Genomic DNA, 17,906 nt, shown 5'->3' with positions numbered 1-17,906 from the left:
ATTGAAAATGAAACGGCGTCGTTAATGTCTAGAGTTTACCATGCAAATGGGACGCCATAAATCCATAATATTATCAACTACCACTCGGCCGCTATTTAACCGCCGACCGCACCTTCCTTAAAGATGTATCTTTGCCGAAAAGGTGGATAAGGTAGTGCGTACTACTATTCTAGCTAGAAGTTGGTGGCGCAGTAAATTTGCAACAAAAAACGAAAAAGATCCTTAATCGATGTCAGCTTGTCTGTCATCTCAAATCTGCGATTCTCCCAAGAGATTTCCCCAATTTCCCATCCCTTCTCTCTCTATCTTCTCAGTCACAGTGAGTAGACCAGTGGTTACCTAAACCATTTCCCATTTCTGTTTTTGATTCCTTTTCAAGAAAGAAAAAGAGGGGTTTTTGTTGTTTTGAGAAAGGGCTGAAAGGAGGGGGGGAAAGTTGCAGTCTTGAATTGCAGAGATGACGGAGCTGAAAGAGGAGCAAGAGGCGGCGGAGGAGGGGAAGAGTAATCGGAACTGCGATTTCTGCGGGTCGGCCACGGCGGTGCTGTACTGCAGAGCCGATTCGGCGAGTCTCTGCCTCGGCTGCGACCGGGAGGTGCACTCCACGAACCCTCTCTTCACCAAGCACACGCGCTCCCTGCTCTGCGACGCCTGCGATGCCTCTCCGGCCACCATCTTCTGCTGCAACCACGCCGCCGTCTTCTGCCAGAACTGCGACTGGGAGTCCCACACTCTCTGCCTCTCGCCGGCGCCGCACGTCCGCCGCCCGCTCGAGGGCTTCAGCGGCTGCCCTTCCGTCGCGGAACTGCTGGCGGTTTTCGGGTTCCAGGATGTCGGGAAAAAGGCCCTTCTTCAAGACGACGATCGTTACGGCGGCGCCGGCGACGATTCTAATGGAGATGATGGGATTTCCGATTATCTGGTTTGGGACACTCCCCCGGTTGTCAGTCTTGACGACTTGATAGCTCCCAGTGATTCTAAGCCCAATTTTCAGGCCATGGGTGTTCCTCCTCTTCCAAAGGTCTCAGCTTTACTTCTTTTTAACAATTCTCAACTATGATTTTGCTTCTTAATTTGCTGTTGTTTAGGATTTAATTCCAGTTACTACTTAGGATCTTTGATTATTCTTAGGTTTCCTTATGATCCTAGCTAGCAAAGGACAAATTAGACTAGGTTGTCCATAGCTGACAGACTCAAATTAAGAAGACCTATAGGATTTGTCAATAAATATGTTATTCTTGAATCTGGTAGTATGTTGATGCTCAATTGCCTGTGACAAAATCTTGATTCTAACATGTTTGGGTATATAAACTGTTACTGAAAGCAGAACAGAAATGCTGCCTGTGGACAACACAAAGAAGAAATACTTGCTCAGCTTCGCGAAATGTCTAAATTGGAACCCAATATCTGTGCTGATCCAGGGCCGGATTTTAGGCTGTGCAAGCTGGGCTACCGCACAGGGCCCCCAATTTTAGAGGGGCCCCAAATTTTAGAGGTTCAATATTTAATTTTTACCTAGCTAGTTTAAAAATAAAAATTAAAAAGTTTTCAATTAAACTTTAAAGGTTTCATGAAGAGATGGTAAGAATGTGTATTTATTGTATTTTAACTTGGAGGTCAAAGGTTCGAAACTTGCATGTATTAGTTTTAAAAATTATGATTTTGGTAGGGCCACATTTATTTACTAGAACAGGGCCACCAAAACTTAAAATACGGCCCTGTGCTGATCAAGAGGGATTTGAGCCCGTCGTGGGGATTCAAGCTATGGAAAATGAACTAAGGGGGCGTTTGGTTCACGGAATGTTAGATTACCTTAGGGAATGTTAGATTGTTGGGAATGTTAGATTACTGGGAATGTTAGATTCCTGTGTTTGGTAAAAACTGAGTTATGTAATATAAACCTGTTTGGTTGATGATTTGTTGTTTATGTTATAATGGTTATTTTACCTTAATACCCTCATATTACAAATCACCTTGCAAACATGAAGGGCAAGGAAGGTAAAATGGCAAGGGAATCTAACATTACCTAAGATGAACAAGGGAATCACATTCCCTCACAAACAAGGAAAAATCTGATGTGGAGGCAATATTTGATTCCAAGGGAATGTTATATAACTCCAACCAAACATAGGAATGTTAGATAACTAACCCAATATAACCTTAGTTATCCTATATAACCCGAACCAAACGCCCCCTAAATGATTTTTTCGGAGAAAAAAATTCTGGGTTTAAGCAGGATATGGAGCCTACATTAGTCCCTTTCTCAGAAGTAAGGTTTCTTTAACCCTGACTGGTTGATTCTCCTATTTTTTTAAATAGTGAAAGTAATGGTTCTCTCTGCCTGCAGACAACTGGCTTTCAGTGGTACGATGATGTTGGTGAATTTGCAGATCAAGGGTTTTGTCCTACCTTATTACAAGGATTCAACGAGACAACCTGTTTGGTTCCCGATAAAGATTCAGATGTTGGCGATAGTTCGGGTGCAGCAAATAATCATAACGAAGGGCAATCAAACCATTCTAGCCATACTGAAACCTTCCAAGTGCCTCATAAAGTTGCTCCTCGTGAGCTAAACAGCCGGGAAAGAGAGACAGCCATTTCTCGTTACAAGGAGAAAAAGAAAACCAGGAGGTATATATATATATATATATATATATGCATGCATTCTTGCTCATTTTTTCACGGTGATTAGCTCATAGTACTTTTTATACAGATAAGTGAGTGTAATTATCAGTTATCACCTGTGATTTCGACAGTTTGCTAAGGTTTTCTATTGATATGGTCATGACAGATATGAGAAGCAAATTAGGTATGAATCAAGAAAAGTTCGCGCAGAGACTAGGATAAGAATCAAAGGGCGTTTTGCCAAGATAGATCAAAGAGATTCTGGTACTACGCGTTGATGTGTTCAAAGGTTGTTTTGTCAAGAATTTAACAGCAAGTGAAGCTTGGGTAGATCATTGAGATGAGAATGTAAGTGTGAAGTACTTAGGTCTTTAAAGCAGGTGTTTATGTATAGTATAACTTGGTAAAACCAGAACATAGCTCTATTAGATGTAAACTTTTAGTATGGAGTATTTGTTGTATCAATGTTGTGTCTTTGTAGCTGAGAATCACAGATAGATACAGATGAAAATTTACTGTATTTACAGAATGCCAGCAAAAGTCTTGAGCTTTAGAATGCAGAGATCAGGATTTGATTCAGAATTGTTAAAATTTTCGGCTTTTCTTTTTCGGTAATACTAACCACCTACAGAAATGATCAGTAATACCGACCACCTTGTTATGATAAACATCTCCTCGCTCAACATGCAGTAAAATTGTTGGAAGGCTAAGGACCGAGTCAGACATGCTGCGTGATCAAAAGTTGCGGTTGCGGCAGATGCTGAGAGGGAGATTGTTGGGTGTCAGGGATTGGCTGGGAGGGTTGTTGGGCGCCAGTTGAATTGGCCGAGTTCAATTTGAGACGTGGTGTTGTAACTTACCTTGGAGAGATATGGTTAAATGGTTAATGTACACCTACTTATCACCAATTGGTTTTAAGTAAGATATGACAACCAAATAGTCAAAGGACTCTGTAGTTAAGCGTGCTTGACTTACCGTGCAGAGATTCGTCAATAAATTATACTTGGCGGGTCTGTAAGAAAAAGTTTTTATAAAGAAAAAGTTAAAGAAAAGCATAGTCCCAAGAAATTCACCAATCTGTAAAAGATCTGCAAGGCAATGAATACCCATGCTGTAAAACATAAAAGCCACACCATCTGAAAACTGGAAACTACAGTAAAAACAAAGAAATCTCGTCCCCATGTATTTACAGAAGATGGAGAAAAGACACAAGGCAAACCAGACAGCAAAACGAGGATCAAGACAACAACATTAATCTGGATAGCATATGACCTTCGTGCATCTGTGTTCCTGAGCAGCTCTTAATGCATCTTCAGGCACCTGCTACAATCAAGAAACACACTCCGAGAGACTTGACGACAACTATTAATTAGATGTGCCCAGTCCTTTTTCATAAATTGTCTACACGGCTACAAAACTTAAAGCCTTGAGGAATTCGGGATGTTTAAACGTTACAATGTATTACAAGCATTCCAAGTAAAAAAATTCACGTCCAGAGTCGAGAAAAGCATCCATTATGGTATCGGCTATATATTAGCAGAAGTGCAGAACCCACCTGATTATCACTCGCAAGCAATTTTGGTGTCGAAGCTACTGAGGCAGATGGCGAATGCCTGGAACGCAGAGATGGGGTACTGATAATCCATGGTGAAGACGTCCTTTCCAACTTTCCCGAATTGAAGAATAACGTTTTCGTGCTCTGGTGCGACCCCGTCTCCCATAGAAGCAACCAGCTGGAAGTTTTTAACTGAAGCAACCGTTACTCGTCCATTGAAGTTAAGACACCAGCACTGCAGTTGCTCGTGCCACCCTGGAGCCTTGTTCTTCAGAGTTAGAATTTCGTCTTTCTGAGCCGATAGAGGTCCGGATTGGAAGTTATCCATACGGTTTGATTTTGATCGGAAAAATGGAAAAGTGGAGAAGGAATCTATGTTGACAGGAAGGAATTCCGTTTGTGTCGGGGCCACGCCTCCTGGTTCAACAGATGAAGCAGGGATTGCGTCCATGGCACATTGCATCCTCCTCGGTCCCCTTTGAACACAAAAGAAATATAAATTAAAAAACATCTTTTTAGTACTACTGGCCCTGCTACAATGCAGTATCTGTTCATAACTACTTTTCTCAACCTACTGAAGCACAAAGAGTCAATACCGATTACTTTCTCAACCTACTGAAGCACAAAGAGTCAATACCGACTACTTTCTCAATCTACTGAAGCACAAAGAGTCAATACCGCCTCCACTGAGGCTCGAACCCACAATTTCTCCCATATAGGGAAACAACTTGGTGTCACTAGACCACAAGGTCCTTGGCCATTTACGGGCATTTATGGAATAGTATTTAAAAGGCAATGCAATCATTTCTTGATTCAATTAATGAACATGTAACAAAGTAATTACTCAAAACGTGATATACTTTCAGTTATCCAAAGATGGAAGGTAAGCAATTATCACTGACCTAGAACCCAGGACATTCAATTCATAAGAAATGTGAGCTACAGGATAGTTTCCGGCAGGTATACTTGGAGAGACTTGTTTTGCTCCCACCAACCGGGTAGTAGAATGGCATTTAGTGACCTTGGCTCCAGAAGGAGGCTGTGCATCATAAACTACAAACTTCGTACCCAGAAAGTTAGATCTGCAAAGAGGCGAACAAAGAGGGTGGTTATTCGGCAAGAAAGTGATAAGCTACAAACAATAAAGAACACTATGGAGTTTCACCTGAGCTTTCCAATGTAGGTGCCGCTACCCTTTGAAACATCTTCAGGGTTCAGAGAAATGATGTATTCCGTGCACGTTGTGCGTCTACACTTCTGAGCAGCAAGAAGGAACTTACCGTCATCATTAGAAGCTGTTGGAAGACAACGACAGTAAAATAGTTAGCACCACGCTTGTGTTATAAACACGAGAGACGAGCAAAGAAATCCAAGGCAAGACTATGGGGTAGGTTAGGTAACGATAGTACATATATTTTTTTTGGGGTGACGAGGGAAACCCACAGCCACTACCCGAGGGTGTGCACTGGGTAAACCCCGCCTTGTGACCCTAGCCGGCAAAGGACCACAAGAAGGTAAACTAGCATAAGTTGCCCATAGCTGACCAGTTCAAACAAAGAGGACTGGGATTCGAACTCGTGACCTTGTGGTTACAAGTTTGTATCACGATAGTACATATATTGTTATTATGCTAGATGGTCATTCCAAAATAATTGACTAAATATTCACCTTGACTTATATTTAGAAAAAGATGATATGTTTGGGAGCTGCGGATACGCTTTATGAAGCATTGGCAGAGAGTGCCCCTTGGACCGGGCTGCAAAAGACAGTAAAAAAGAAATATATTAATTATTAACTCAATAGGAATCACAACCCCAACCTCCAGAAAAAAAAAAAAAAAAAAAAAAAAAAAAAAAAAGGAAAATAAACAACTAAAAAAAGAATGCCTTAATTGCCATATGTGCAGACCAAAAAAAGAATGCTCATAATCTCATATAACATTGATGTAAAGATTTCATTTCAATTTCAAGGAAGTGCAACTCTATTGTATACACATGAGAGTGCAATAGGCCAATTTTGGCTTATTTGACCACTATTAGCGTTTTGATTTGTTTAAAAAATCAATATAAGTGTTTGGTTAATTAGTTTTTTGTAACTCCAAAATGCTAAAATTCAAAAAGCTGCTCAAAGTAACTTTTTCAATTAGCTTTTTGAGAAAGGAAATTATACCAAACAACTATCAGCTAATTTACCCAAACACCTTTCTAAAATCAGCTAATGTTATCAACTAGTTATACCCTCTAATTAACCCAATCAGCTAACAACCATTTACCAAACAGGGCCAAAGGAGAAAAGAGAAATCATTGATTTTAAAAAGATAACAGGGAAGATATAACAATTTATATAACAAATAAATAACGGCTGTAGAACTGATGCTTTATAACTTCTACAGTTCTACTTGTGAATCACAATTAAAGAATTACCATTTACCACATTAGTATTTCTAACAAAGATATCTTGCACTTCATTAAGTACTTACTACTTAGGTACATGTGACAGCAGAAAAGTGTACAGCTTCACTTAATCACCAAACCATAATTGCATCTTGACCCATCATCAATATAACAAAACTACAAAAGTAATAAAATAGAAGCATAGCGAAAAGGAAATGGAATATAGCTGCCTTGGATTTGGATTTCGATATCTGCTTGCGATGCAGTATTAAAGGAATATACGGCACTAAAATTCTCCATATATGGCAGAGAAATTCTGTACCACCATTCCTTCAGCCAGCTCATTTTCTGCTATTCTTTTAAGGGAAGTTTCCACTTTGAATTTTATTACAAATTTACAATAGTTTCTTGCCAGGCAGAATGATAGCAGTGGAATTCTTTGTATACAAACTGCAGTTCCCCCCTCATCTCTCCCTACTAAAATGAAATCTTTTCTTAATTTCTCCAATTCATTACAATTTGCAAACCTTAAAACTGAGAAAACATTTAAGCAAAAAGGATAAGAACTCTAATCACACATCAAAAGTATCCTAGTCATGCAATATTGATGGATATAAGACAAGGGAAATAATGCAATTGAGGAAACTTCATTTGCCAATTTTAGAAGGAACAGCAACCAGTTGAACATAGCACTCTGTTGGCACAAAATAAGCAATTCAGGTCTGTACTATTGCTCTTTCTTGTCTGGATTCTCTCTCTCACTCTCTTTGGCAAGCATTTAAGCACCCCACAGCCATAAGATTCTCATAAAACATATCCAAATACAATCTAACATTAACAAAGAACAAAGCAAATAAAGCAATTGCATCTGAAAAGAGCTGAAAAGAGTAAAAAGATTGCACTTTTAATAGAACCAACATCAAACCTGCTTCAGAGAGATGGGGAATGTCAATTTGCCGCAAAGTTCTGGGGTTTTCACAATTTCTTTCATGATTTCTCTCCAGTTTCTGCAAACCCCAGCACAAGCAACCACATTTTTCCTCGGAGGCCAAGTAGATTCAGATGCCTCAATCCTCACAAGCACATCCCTCAAAAGCTCTGGTGGCATATTTGCCCAGCAGCTCTGCCTTAAAGCATCCATCTCCCCCACAAAGCTATCCTGGACAGTCCTCTGAGACCTCGACCGACCAAACCTCAAATCAAACCCTTTCCGAGAAATACTCCCAAACTCACCCCTCATGTCCTGAATTATACTTCTAAAAGACATTTCCGCATCAGCTCCTACACACACAACCCGCACGCAGAAACAAACCCCCCAAAAAAAATCCTAAATCACATCAGTAACAAACGGAGCGATGCCCTCACCTTCGAAAACCAAGTTTATCCGTGAATTCATAGACTAATTTCAGTTCCTTATCGATTATCAATTCATCAATTCATGAATAAATAAATCGCGATGAGAAACGATGATCAGTGATAAACGAAGATAAAGTTGCAAACTTTGAACAAAAGGAGCGGAGAAATGAAAGAATCTCCACTGATAATTGATCGAGACAGATAGAACGCTCTTTCCCAGATGAAGAAAGTAAAGAGCAGACGCTAGAAAAGTGAAGTCGAGCAGATCTCCTACATAAGCCGCCGAAACGGAGTTGGAAGCGATTGAGTAAAGTTCAGATCAAAAGGGCAGTCTTGAAATATAGATTTCCGATTGAGGTTAAGCACTGGGATGAATTCGGGGTAGCGTTTAACGAGTGGTGGTTGTGGCGGAGTAGTGACGTCAGCATCTTCTTCTCCGTCAGTCGGGCTTACGCCGCGATCTGTGCTGCAGTGTCCAGTCCAGATAGATGATCGCTTCAATACTGTAATTACCGGACAGTATACGGAGTTAGTAATCCGGGTCCGGGTTCCGTTATAAACCCGATTCCAACATGTGGGTCACGTTTTTTTTACATACTAATGCATTAATTTATTTTGAATGACGTGCAATAGTCGTGCAAAGCTCTATCTCAATTTATTTTCGATTAATAATTAAAAAAATTATAAATAATTATAAACTGACCAAAAGTTTATTTTTATTTTACGTCATAAATTATGATTGATCGTTACATACTTCTAATTTTACCGAGCACTAAATTATCAAGACAGTCTTAATTAACTAATAATTTAATTTTATAATTGATAACGGAATATTTTGATAATTCAATTATTTATGATTGATTACAGTGGATTGATTTTTTAATTTAATTCATGGAACGCTCAAATTAAAATTAAGTTTGAGTAGTTGGACTAATAAAGTGATGTTTTGATATAAAGATTGAGCTTTGTACATACATACTTTGTCTTTATTAGGTTGGAACCTGAAACCTTCTATTTAAAAGAGTCACAATTATTATACAGCTTAATTACAAGATCTTTGTTATTGTTAAATATATAATATTCGAACTTGACTCAGGAAAGTGGAGTGTTGAGTCACTTTTCTTGGTTTCTTTTATTGGTCTTTTTGGAAAAAGTGTTACTGCCGTACAGCTGCTGGCCAACCATATTATTTTATCAGTCTCCAATGTTAATGGTTTTTCTTTTCACTTTTTGACATTTTAATCCAAATTTAAGCGTCTTTCACTTTTATTTGTTTACTAAGTTCACATTATTTAAGTATTGAATATATATTATTTATATATTATCAGATAATATACATTTAGTATATATATAATATACAATTAATATATTAAAAATATAATTTTTTAAATTTATGATCTACGTAACTGTGTAAACCATAATAATAATAATAATAATAATAATAATAATTTGCCACCAAATCATTAGGTCCATGTACAATTAAAGTGGGAAGACAAAATGCCCAATTTACTACTCCTCAAGCCCATCTCATTTGGGCCTTCTATTTAGGACCAAATCCAGGAACCTTAGAGGGATCATTTGGGCTGGGCCACATGAAACTTTTCTGAGCATGAAATGGTGTCCATTTATTTTTGGTGTGAAATGCTGATTTCTCTTACATGATTCTTAGATCAATTATTGGAATAAAGAACTTTGATGGGGCCTTACATTGTAAAAGATGTATGTATAAAGAAATGATATAGTAGTATAGTACATATACACGAGATATTAAATTAATTGATTGTGTTTTATCAAAATCAGGTATAGAAGTACAGAACAATAGGTAGAAAAATAGTGGTATTATTGTTTGGGGCGCTAGGTCCAAAGAGTATATACAAAGCCCAAGATACGGGCTCAAAACGGCGCCCTAGGCAATGAATAAACAACACAAGCCGTAGGTCGTAGTCCAAACAATGGCTTAGAGATAATAATACTGCAGCTAGGGATTGAACTTTGAAGTGTGGGTTGGCGACTTGGCGGAGAAGATAGGAGACAATTCAACTAGTAAGCTTGTAGTGTTTCGACCAGGATGTCCTGGAGGAGGCAAAACACTCCCCTTTATGGTACACCTTAACCTTACAATGCCATCTACGTGTACGGTAATCAATACAATCTCTCATCCACTAACCATGTGTACCACGTCTCTCACCTCCACTAATCACATGCACCACGCATGTCAACCCCCTCTCGATCCCACACCACGGGCATTGGTCGGAGGGGCACCGACGACGAGATGAGGTGCGCACCAACCCCGTCGACCATGTCGTGGCAAGCGGAGGCGGTCAGACACAAACTTGACCCCCAACCCCCGCCTGACCACGATCTACAATAGTCGTGGCGCGGCCACAACCTAACGGGTCACGCGGTCGAGGCGCACCTTGTGCGCTAGGCACGCACCAACTGTAGGGGGCCAACGTGCCCTCCGGCGGCCCAAGCGGCCAGCCAGGCGCCAATGGCAACACCACCGCCTCCAACCTCCACATGCCGTCTTCCTGAGCTAATACACTTATACACTCCATTCCCTAGCCCACCCAATTCACGAAACCCCCCTCCCTTACCCAACCAATTGACCCACCAAACATAACCCACTGACATATATCCTCATCAGATATCCATTACTCCGTATGAAAAATGTATAGTTTGGTATTGAGTCTCAAAAATATATTAACTCGATTGATCATCTTCTCATAATTAATTTGAGATGGATTCATAGAGTCTAGAGCATATAGTTCAATGAAGTTGGTTAGTTGGAAATGTACTGTGGATTATCAAAAAAATAATTTAATTGAATGATTAACAAGATTATAATATAGTTGGTGGACATACGTGGCTTGAAGTTGTGGGATGTCCAGCTTCACTACTAAACATCATACGACTAAATGTCTGGCCTAGGATGCTTATTAGTAACATGAATAATTGTCGCATGTCGGCCATGGAGAAAGATTTGCCAAATATAATGGGACAGGTAGATCAAATCAAGGCATGTAACACGTGGCACTATAATGTGATAAAATCTCTAATCAAAACTGTTAAAATGATGAACTCTTAATCAATTCACTCATTTAAAGTCAATATCTTGTGGAGTCAATATAATTTTGCAATGTTCACTCATTGAAAAGATGAAGTCCACAATACTCCAGTTGACACTACAAGAAAAATGCACATAGACAACACTAGAAAGACAACAGTTTTTAAGAGAAGTGTTGTCTTTTGTATAAAAGACAACAGTTTGGTCCAAAACCGTTGTCTTTGATGCAACACTTTTATCAAAGACAACGGTTTTTACTTAACCGTTGTTATAAGTGTGTTGTCTTTGTGCATTTTATGAAAAGACAACACCACAACGACAACGGTTTTTTAAAACCGTTGTCTATGTGCATTTAAAAAAAAAAAAAAAAGACAACGGTTTTTTTAACCGTTGTCGTTGGTGTGTTGTCTATAAGCGCACTGGAATACACAACACTAGAAAGACAACGGTTGTTTAAAACCGTTGTCTTTGTGCGCTCTTTTTTTTTTTTTTTAAAAGACAACGGTTTTATTTAACCGTTGTCGTTGGTGTGTTGTCTTTAAGCACACTAGAATACACAACACTACAAAGACAACGGTTTTTTAAAACCGTTGTCTTTGCGCATTATTATTTTTTAAAAGACAACGGTTTTATTTAACCGTTGTCATTTATGTGTTGTCTTTAATAGCACTTGAATAAACAATACTACAACGACAATGGTTTAATATAACCGTTGTCGTTGCGCGTTCTTTATTTGTTTAAGACAACGGTTTTATTTAACCGTTGTCTTTGGTATGTTGTCTTTAAGCGTATTTGAACAAAAAACCGTTGTCTTTGCGCATCGTTATTTTATAAAAGACAACAGTTGTATAAAATAAAAACAAAGATGTTAACAACCAGAGTCAAACCTATGACCTCAAACATAACAAATAAGGTTTAACCAACTAAGCAACACAAACTCTTATATACTAAAGTGCAACATCTGGTATATAACTGTGTTGCTTTTGTGTTGTCTGTGAAAATCAAGACAACGATTTTATAAAATAAGTTAAAGATGCCCCTAAGAAGAATAAAACCCGAGACTTCTAACATAACAAACTAAGTTAAGCCCACCAAACCACACTAACACTTATGTATTTAAGCACAATATCTAGGATATAACCAGTTTACTTCCGTATTGTCTCTAAGAACCAAGACAATGATTGTATAGGTTAAGGATGCCACCCGGAAAGATAAAACCTAAGACCTCTAACATAACAAACAAAGCTAAACCCACCAAGCCACACCAACTCTTGTTTAAAAGTGTTCACCTTATCTTTTATCTATAATTTGGACTTTCATTGTTTTTATCTAGAAGATCCAGAACAAAAATAAAAATGTAATTAAATTTTTTTGTCCAAATAGAATGCATAAAAATTTAACAAAGAAAGAATACAATTCAAAAGTTAATTTAATAGTTCTATTTTCGTTCATATTTAAATATAAAATTATTCACCAAAATTTCAATGTCAATTCATTAAAGTTTTATTTTCAATTCATTAAATTACATGGCATAGAACGGCACCGTGCTGTGCGGTATGGTGCGGTATGGTGTGGAGGAGTTAATAGCGGTATGATAGGGGCCGAGGTTGGTAATCGACCCTTCCGGCATGAATGGGACACATGGAGAATGGATATGAAAGAGTAGTTAATATCGTACAGTTAGCTATAACCCATTTCTTTTGCCGCGATCTTTGTAATAATTGGACCGCCAGCTGTCTGGGTAATACCCTGGTCTAGTGATCTTTGTATTTGGGCTACAAGAAAAATTGGTGGTGATATTTGTATTTGGATATTTGTAATTGGGCTGTCAGTATGGGCCTATACCTCGGACTTTATACGTACTATTTTGGACCTAGCACCCCGGGTAATAAAGCTACTATTTTTTACTCTCCATTCTGTATCTATATACCCAATACTATTTTGGGTCTAGCGCCCCTGATAATAAAGTTATTATTTTCTTACCCATGTTCTGTACCTATATACTCGATTTATAGTGCTCCCAATTCTTATAAAATCGTGAATTTAGTAATTTAATTTAGAAAAATAATAAGACTTATTATAAGATAATAAAGATAAAGGTATCGTTATTTTGCTTATATATATATATATATATATATATATATATATATATATATATATATATATATATATATAATTCTTTAATTAAAAATTTAACTTTCAAGACTTGCACAATTTGTAAAAAATTTCTCTCCCTCGTAAATAGTAAAATAATTCCCTCTCAAAACAAATTAATTACCTTGGCGCAAAAACTTATTCCCCTCAGAACATACGGAGAATAGAACTGTAGAAATCGTTTCAGTCTCAACGCCGAGTACGTTGCCGCCTCCAACCTCCGTCGCCGAGGACGGCGCCGCCTACAGCCTCCGCCGCTGAGTACGTCGCCGCCGGTAACCTCCGCCGCAGACACGCCGTACGTCTCCGCCTCCGATGCCGCCACCAACAGTGCCGTACGCCGCCCCCTCCAACCGCCGCCGGCGCCGTGGAAACTGGTGTGAAAAATGTCAGGTTGGTTTTTCTCTTGTAATGTAATAAGTTGTCAGATTCATCCAAATATTATTTGATTGTATCAATGTATGTGTTTATGCTAAACACTTTTGGATTGAAGGGTTGAGGAATTGGGGATTGAATTTTTAGGGTTTGTGAAATATGGGATTAGGGAGTGATGATTCAAATATGGGATTAGAGAGGACTAAATAAATATACATGTTCAAATATGACATCAATGCAATTCTTATGCAATCAATTAATCATACTCAAATCTATTATAAAGCAGTGAAAAGGGATTTAGTATAAGATAGAACTCAAAATTTCACTTTCGGATTAAGATTATCAAAGGAGGAGGCAATTTTGATGTTATTCTTATGCAGACCTGTTTTAATATCTCAAAAACATAGTAAAGAAATTTGAAAAAAAAAATATTGTTCATTATTTAATTGGTGGTGGTTTCCTTGGGCTACAAATTTATTATCATGTTCTTCTTGTGGTGGTTCCCTTATCTGGTTACAGTGGCTAATATGTCCATTTCCTGAAACATTCACATGCAGTTAATATCTATATAGGAAGCTAATATCATGAATAAATTTTTGTTTTTTACAGTGATTATATATATATAGTGGAAGGGGTTGATAATAAAATCCCAAGCAACAGAGAATGTTGGGGGATTTTAGTATTTGTTACAGAGTTTACATATTGTATCTCCATACTATGGGTCTTCCTTTTGCAAATGAGTGTGTTGTGTGCGGTATAGATTTGTTCAATATGTATAAAAATGTGTGGTTTTATAGAAAAAAATTTGAGTATGTTTTGTCTGAAAGGAGCATTGAAGGACCATTGAGAGACTAATGCAATCCCTTTCATGAACTAAAAATGTTCTAAAAGTAAGAAATATATATTCATTTTTTTGGGTTTTGACTTGTTTCCTAGATTTGTTACTGTTATGTTGTATAATTGACTTGTGACCTAATTCTTGCAAGTATGTGAATGTATGATTGTATGTGCTAAATTTTAGTTTGACTGGAAATTCTCCATGAATTTTTGGTTTCAATGCAGAAGATTTTCCAGGGCATGCATGTGATTTGATATTGGATCATTTTTCTTGGAATTACTAAAGATTTTCAAGAATGTTTATGCTTTATGAGGAAGTGACTCAGAATGGGAGTCTGAAGGACTATACAACTGGGATGGCAGAATTGGAAGAGTTTGACTTTTTCGATGGCTATTGCATTTATATATACTAATGGTAAACCTAATTTTACTAAACTTAATTCCTATATAGTTGATGAGCTGATACATATTATTTGCCTTTTTCATTATATAATAAATACGGAGCGAAGATAGAATTTGATAGAAGTATGGAGTTATAAAACTTGGTGAGTTTGCCTGGATTCCATCCATTCTGCAATGGCAGCTTCCAGTAGTCTTGTAGACCAATTGGTCCTATAACTGAATTCGTAAAGGATTTGGTGAACAGACAAAGATAACATGCATATTCAACATTTTGCAATTCATTTTTCTTTTTTTTTTCTTCTTAATTCAAAATTGTATGGACATTATTTTCATAAACCAGTTTAAGAATGAGCACATAACCACTTAAAATTCTGACATTTTGAAATTTCTTTGTCTTATGGGTACTGACCTTGGTAAAGAAAGAGATTAGGAATGAAGGTATTTGTCTCTATATTCATGTGGCGGCTGCTCAGACGTTTACTACCTTTTCCGGACATTATCCAAGCTTTCGGTTTCTGCCTGCCCTCAATTTGTCCGCTCTGCAAGGCCCATTCGGCGTATCTAAATCAATGTTTATATGATTGTCACTTGGCTCGGGAGATTTGGATGCATTTTGGGGTTTTTTTTGGCTTGTCTACTGCAGGGTCTATCCGCGCCCAGTGTCATGCTTGGTGGCTATTGGCGCCGGCGGGATCGGCGCTTGACTCCTTTGCTAAATTGGTTCCCTGTATGATTTTATGGTTCTTATGGAGGGCGTACAACGACTGTATTTATGGCGAAGCACCTTTCTCGACCGCCGGAGCTGTCGCTAAAATCAAGCGAGAGTTGGTTTTACTCTCTTTGGCACATCCCATTCGATGTTCAACTACTCTGGATTTTGTTCTTGTAGCTGCTGGGTTGGTGGCGCGTTTTGCTGCTCCCCCCAGGACTGTATCTCTATGGGTGAAGTGGCTCTCGCCGCCAACGGGAAGATTGAAACTCAACACGGATGCCATTTTCACGGGGGGCGGTGTCGCGGGAGGAGCCTGCTTAAGGAACTCGCGTGGCCAGCTTCTTGTGGGGCTCTGCTTTCGCTTTGAAGCGTCATCGGCGCTAGAAGCTGAGGCTTGGGCGCTTCGTCTTGCCATCCAATGGTGTGAAGCCTTTGCTAGAAGGCCGCTCGAGGTGGAGGTGGATTCGCTAGCTCTTACTGTCCTAATCTCATCTGGAACATCGCGTCTGCCATGGAGGATAAGTGACGCCATCCTCTTCATTCGATCATGTCTCGACTCTTGGGGCTCATCAATTCGCCATGTTTACCGGGAGGCCAATCGGTTAGCTGACGCTCTTGCAGCAGTAGGACTTAGTTATACTGTATCGCAGGTTTTTGCTAGTGCTGATTCCTTACCTGTATCGGCCAAAGTGGCTTTTCTGTACGATCTTGGAGGCTTTGCCTCGCGGCGGGCTATTCAGCATCAATAAAGACCTTTTATTTAAAAAAAAAAATAACGGTTTAAAACCGTTGTCTTTCATATATAAGACAACGGTTAAAAACTGTTGTCTATTCTTCAAATTATTGAGAATACAGCAGGTTTCGACAACACATAATAGACAACGGTTAAAAATTGGCGTCTTTTCTACAGAAGACAACAGTTTAAAACCGTTGTTTATGGGTGTGACTTCGTTGTCTTTTCTAGAAAAGACAAAGGTTAAAAACCGTTGTCTGTGCGTGACTTTTAACAACACCGGTTTCAACAATACTCAATAGACAACGGTTCAAAAACCGTTGTATTTTTCTAGAAAAGACAACGGTGAAAAACCGTTGTCTATGTGCGTGACTTTTAACAACACTGGTTTCATCAACACTCAATAGACAACGGTTCAAAAACCGTTGTCGTTTCTAGAAAAGACAACGGTTAAAAACCGTTGTCTATGTGCGTGACTTTTAACAACACCGGTTTCGACAACACTCAATAGACAACGGTTCAAAAACCGTTGTCGTTTCTAGAAAAGACAACGGTTAAAAACCGTTGTCTATGTGCGTGACTTTTAACAACACCGGTTTCAACAACACTCAATAGACAACGGTTCAAAAACCGTTGTCGTTTCTAGAAAAGACAACGGTTAAAAACCGTTGTCTATGTGTGTGACTTTTAACAACACTGGTTTCAACAACACTCAATAGACAACGGTTCAAAAACCGTTGTTGTTTCTAGAAAAGACAACGGTTAAAAAACCATTGTCTATGTGCGTGACTTTTAAGAACACCGGTTTCAACAACACTCAATAGACAACGGTTCAAAAACCGTTGTTGTTTCTAGAAAAGACAACGGTTAAAAAACCGTTGTCTATGCGCGGGACTTACAACAACACCGGCTTCAACAACAGAAATTATACCCCTACGACAACGGTTATTAACCGTTGTCTATGTGCATTTTTCTTGTAGTGTGAGCATATAATATATATAAACATAAATGTGCAATCCACCTGATGTTCTGTCGGGCCGGGGTATGGAGGCCTTTAGGGTTGAAGTTCAAACCTTTTGAAAAGAATAAATGTGTAATTCAACTATCAGTTTAAGTTTTTAGTTGAGATGGAACACTTGAAACAATAACATTAATGATGAATACACAATATTGTATTTGTTAGGAGTACTTGAAACCATAACATGAATATAACAAGCCCAACCCAATATGTAAAACCAGAAGTATATGCAATTTCTCTTTAATCCCCAAACTATCATATACATGCATTGTGATGTAGAAATGTGTGTATATAATAGAGTATATTCCAAGAGTGGAGATGAATCTATCATGTTAGTGGGATGTGGGGCAAGGGTGCCCAGAGAAATCATGTTTTTTGTATTTGGAATTGGAATCTGTGATGAGAAGCATATGAGATGTACCATATATATATGCAGCTGCTTCCAAAATGAAAAAGAGGAATCATGAATGGAGGGTCCTGGACTGTGATGTGAAACTGTGATATATATACGGTAAACTGCATTATTGCTGCAACTGCAATTAATAAACGTACGTGTGTATGTTTTTTTTTTTTTTTTTTTTTTGGGGGGGGGGGGGGGGGTCACAATATAACTTCAATTATATACATACATACATTAGTTTGTGCACATTTCCCACACCATCAATGCACTTCTGATCTT

General features: G+C 38.4%; 2 protein-coding genes across 3 annotated transcripts; one reads left to right on the top strand and one right to left on the bottom strand.

The window, feature by feature from the left end:
- Positions 1-139: 139 nt before the first annotated feature.
- On the top strand, positions 140-3,211 carry LOC109191285 (zinc finger protein CONSTANS-LIKE 13). Its single transcript, XM_019341876.1, has 6 exons — positions 140-1,021; positions 1,328-1,407; positions 1,719-1,776; positions 2,195-2,269; positions 2,348-2,631; positions 2,792-3,211. Exons 1-6 carry the CDS (start codon positions 458-460, stop codon positions 2,901-2,903), a joined length of 1,173 nt encoding a protein of 390 aa, XP_019197421.1. The 5' UTR covers positions 140-457; the 3' UTR covers positions 2,904-3,211.
- Positions 3,212-3,650: 439 nt separating this feature from the next.
- LOC109191284 (tubby-like F-box protein 3) lies at positions 3,651-8,430 on the bottom strand. 2 transcript variants are annotated; one of them, XM_019341875.1, is made up of 6 exons: positions 7,499-8,430; positions 5,849-5,936; positions 5,346-5,475; positions 5,083-5,262; positions 4,181-4,656; positions 3,651-3,945 (listed from the first exon to the last, which is right to left on the bottom strand). In XM_019341875.1, exons 1-5 carry the CDS (start codon positions 7,838-7,840, stop codon positions 4,188-4,190), a joined length of 1,209 nt encoding a protein of 402 aa, XP_019197420.1. In that variant the 5' UTR covers positions 7,841-8,430; the 3' UTR covers positions 3,651-3,945; positions 4,181-4,187. The 2 variants fall into 2 exon arrangements, with proteins under 2 accessions (XP_019197420.1, XP_019197419.1); XM_019341874.1 differs by having other exon boundaries at positions 3,683-4,656.
- Between the last annotated feature and the right edge of the window lie 9,476 nt (positions 8,431-17,906).

The sequence above is a fragment of the Ipomoea nil genome, unplaced genomic scaffold, assembly GCF_001879475.1.
Source record: "Ipomoea nil cultivar Tokyo-kokei standard unplaced genomic scaffold, Asagao_1.1 scaffold1619, whole genome shotgun sequence".
Classification (NCBI taxonomy): domain Eukaryota; kingdom Viridiplantae; phylum Streptophyta; class Magnoliopsida; order Solanales; family Convolvulaceae; genus Ipomoea; species Ipomoea nil.
The sequence above is the reverse complement of the archived record's forward strand: the minus strand, read 5'-3'. Positions and strand labels throughout refer to the sequence as shown.

Excerpts from the sequence above, each read along its gene's own strand:
- LOC109191285 (XM_019341876.1), top strand. The coding sequence starts at position 458 with ATGACGGAGCTGAAAGAGGAGCAAGAGGCGGCGGAGGAGGGGAAGAGT. Across the intron at positions 1,022-1,327 it reads GTGTTCCTCCTCTTCCAAAG|AACAGAAATGCTGCCTGTGG; the intron begins GTCTCAGCTTTA and ends TACTGAAAGCAG. Across the intron at positions 1,408-1,718 it reads TCTAAATTGGAACCCAATAT|CTGTGCTGATCAAGAGGGAT; the intron begins CTGTGCTGATCC and ends TAAAATACGGCC.
- LOC109191284 (XM_019341875.1), bottom strand. The coding sequence starts at position 7,840 with ATGTCTTTTAGAAGTATAATTCAGGACATGAGGGGTGAGTTTGGGAGT. Across the intron at positions 5,476-5,848 it reads TTTTCTAAATATAAGTCAAG|CTTCTAATGATGACGGTAAG; the intron begins GTGAATATTTAG and ends GTCTTCCAACAG. Across the intron at positions 5,263-5,345 it reads ACCTACATTGGAAAGCTCAG|ATCTAACTTTCTGGGTACGA; the intron begins GTGAAACTCCAT and ends GCCTCTTTGCAG.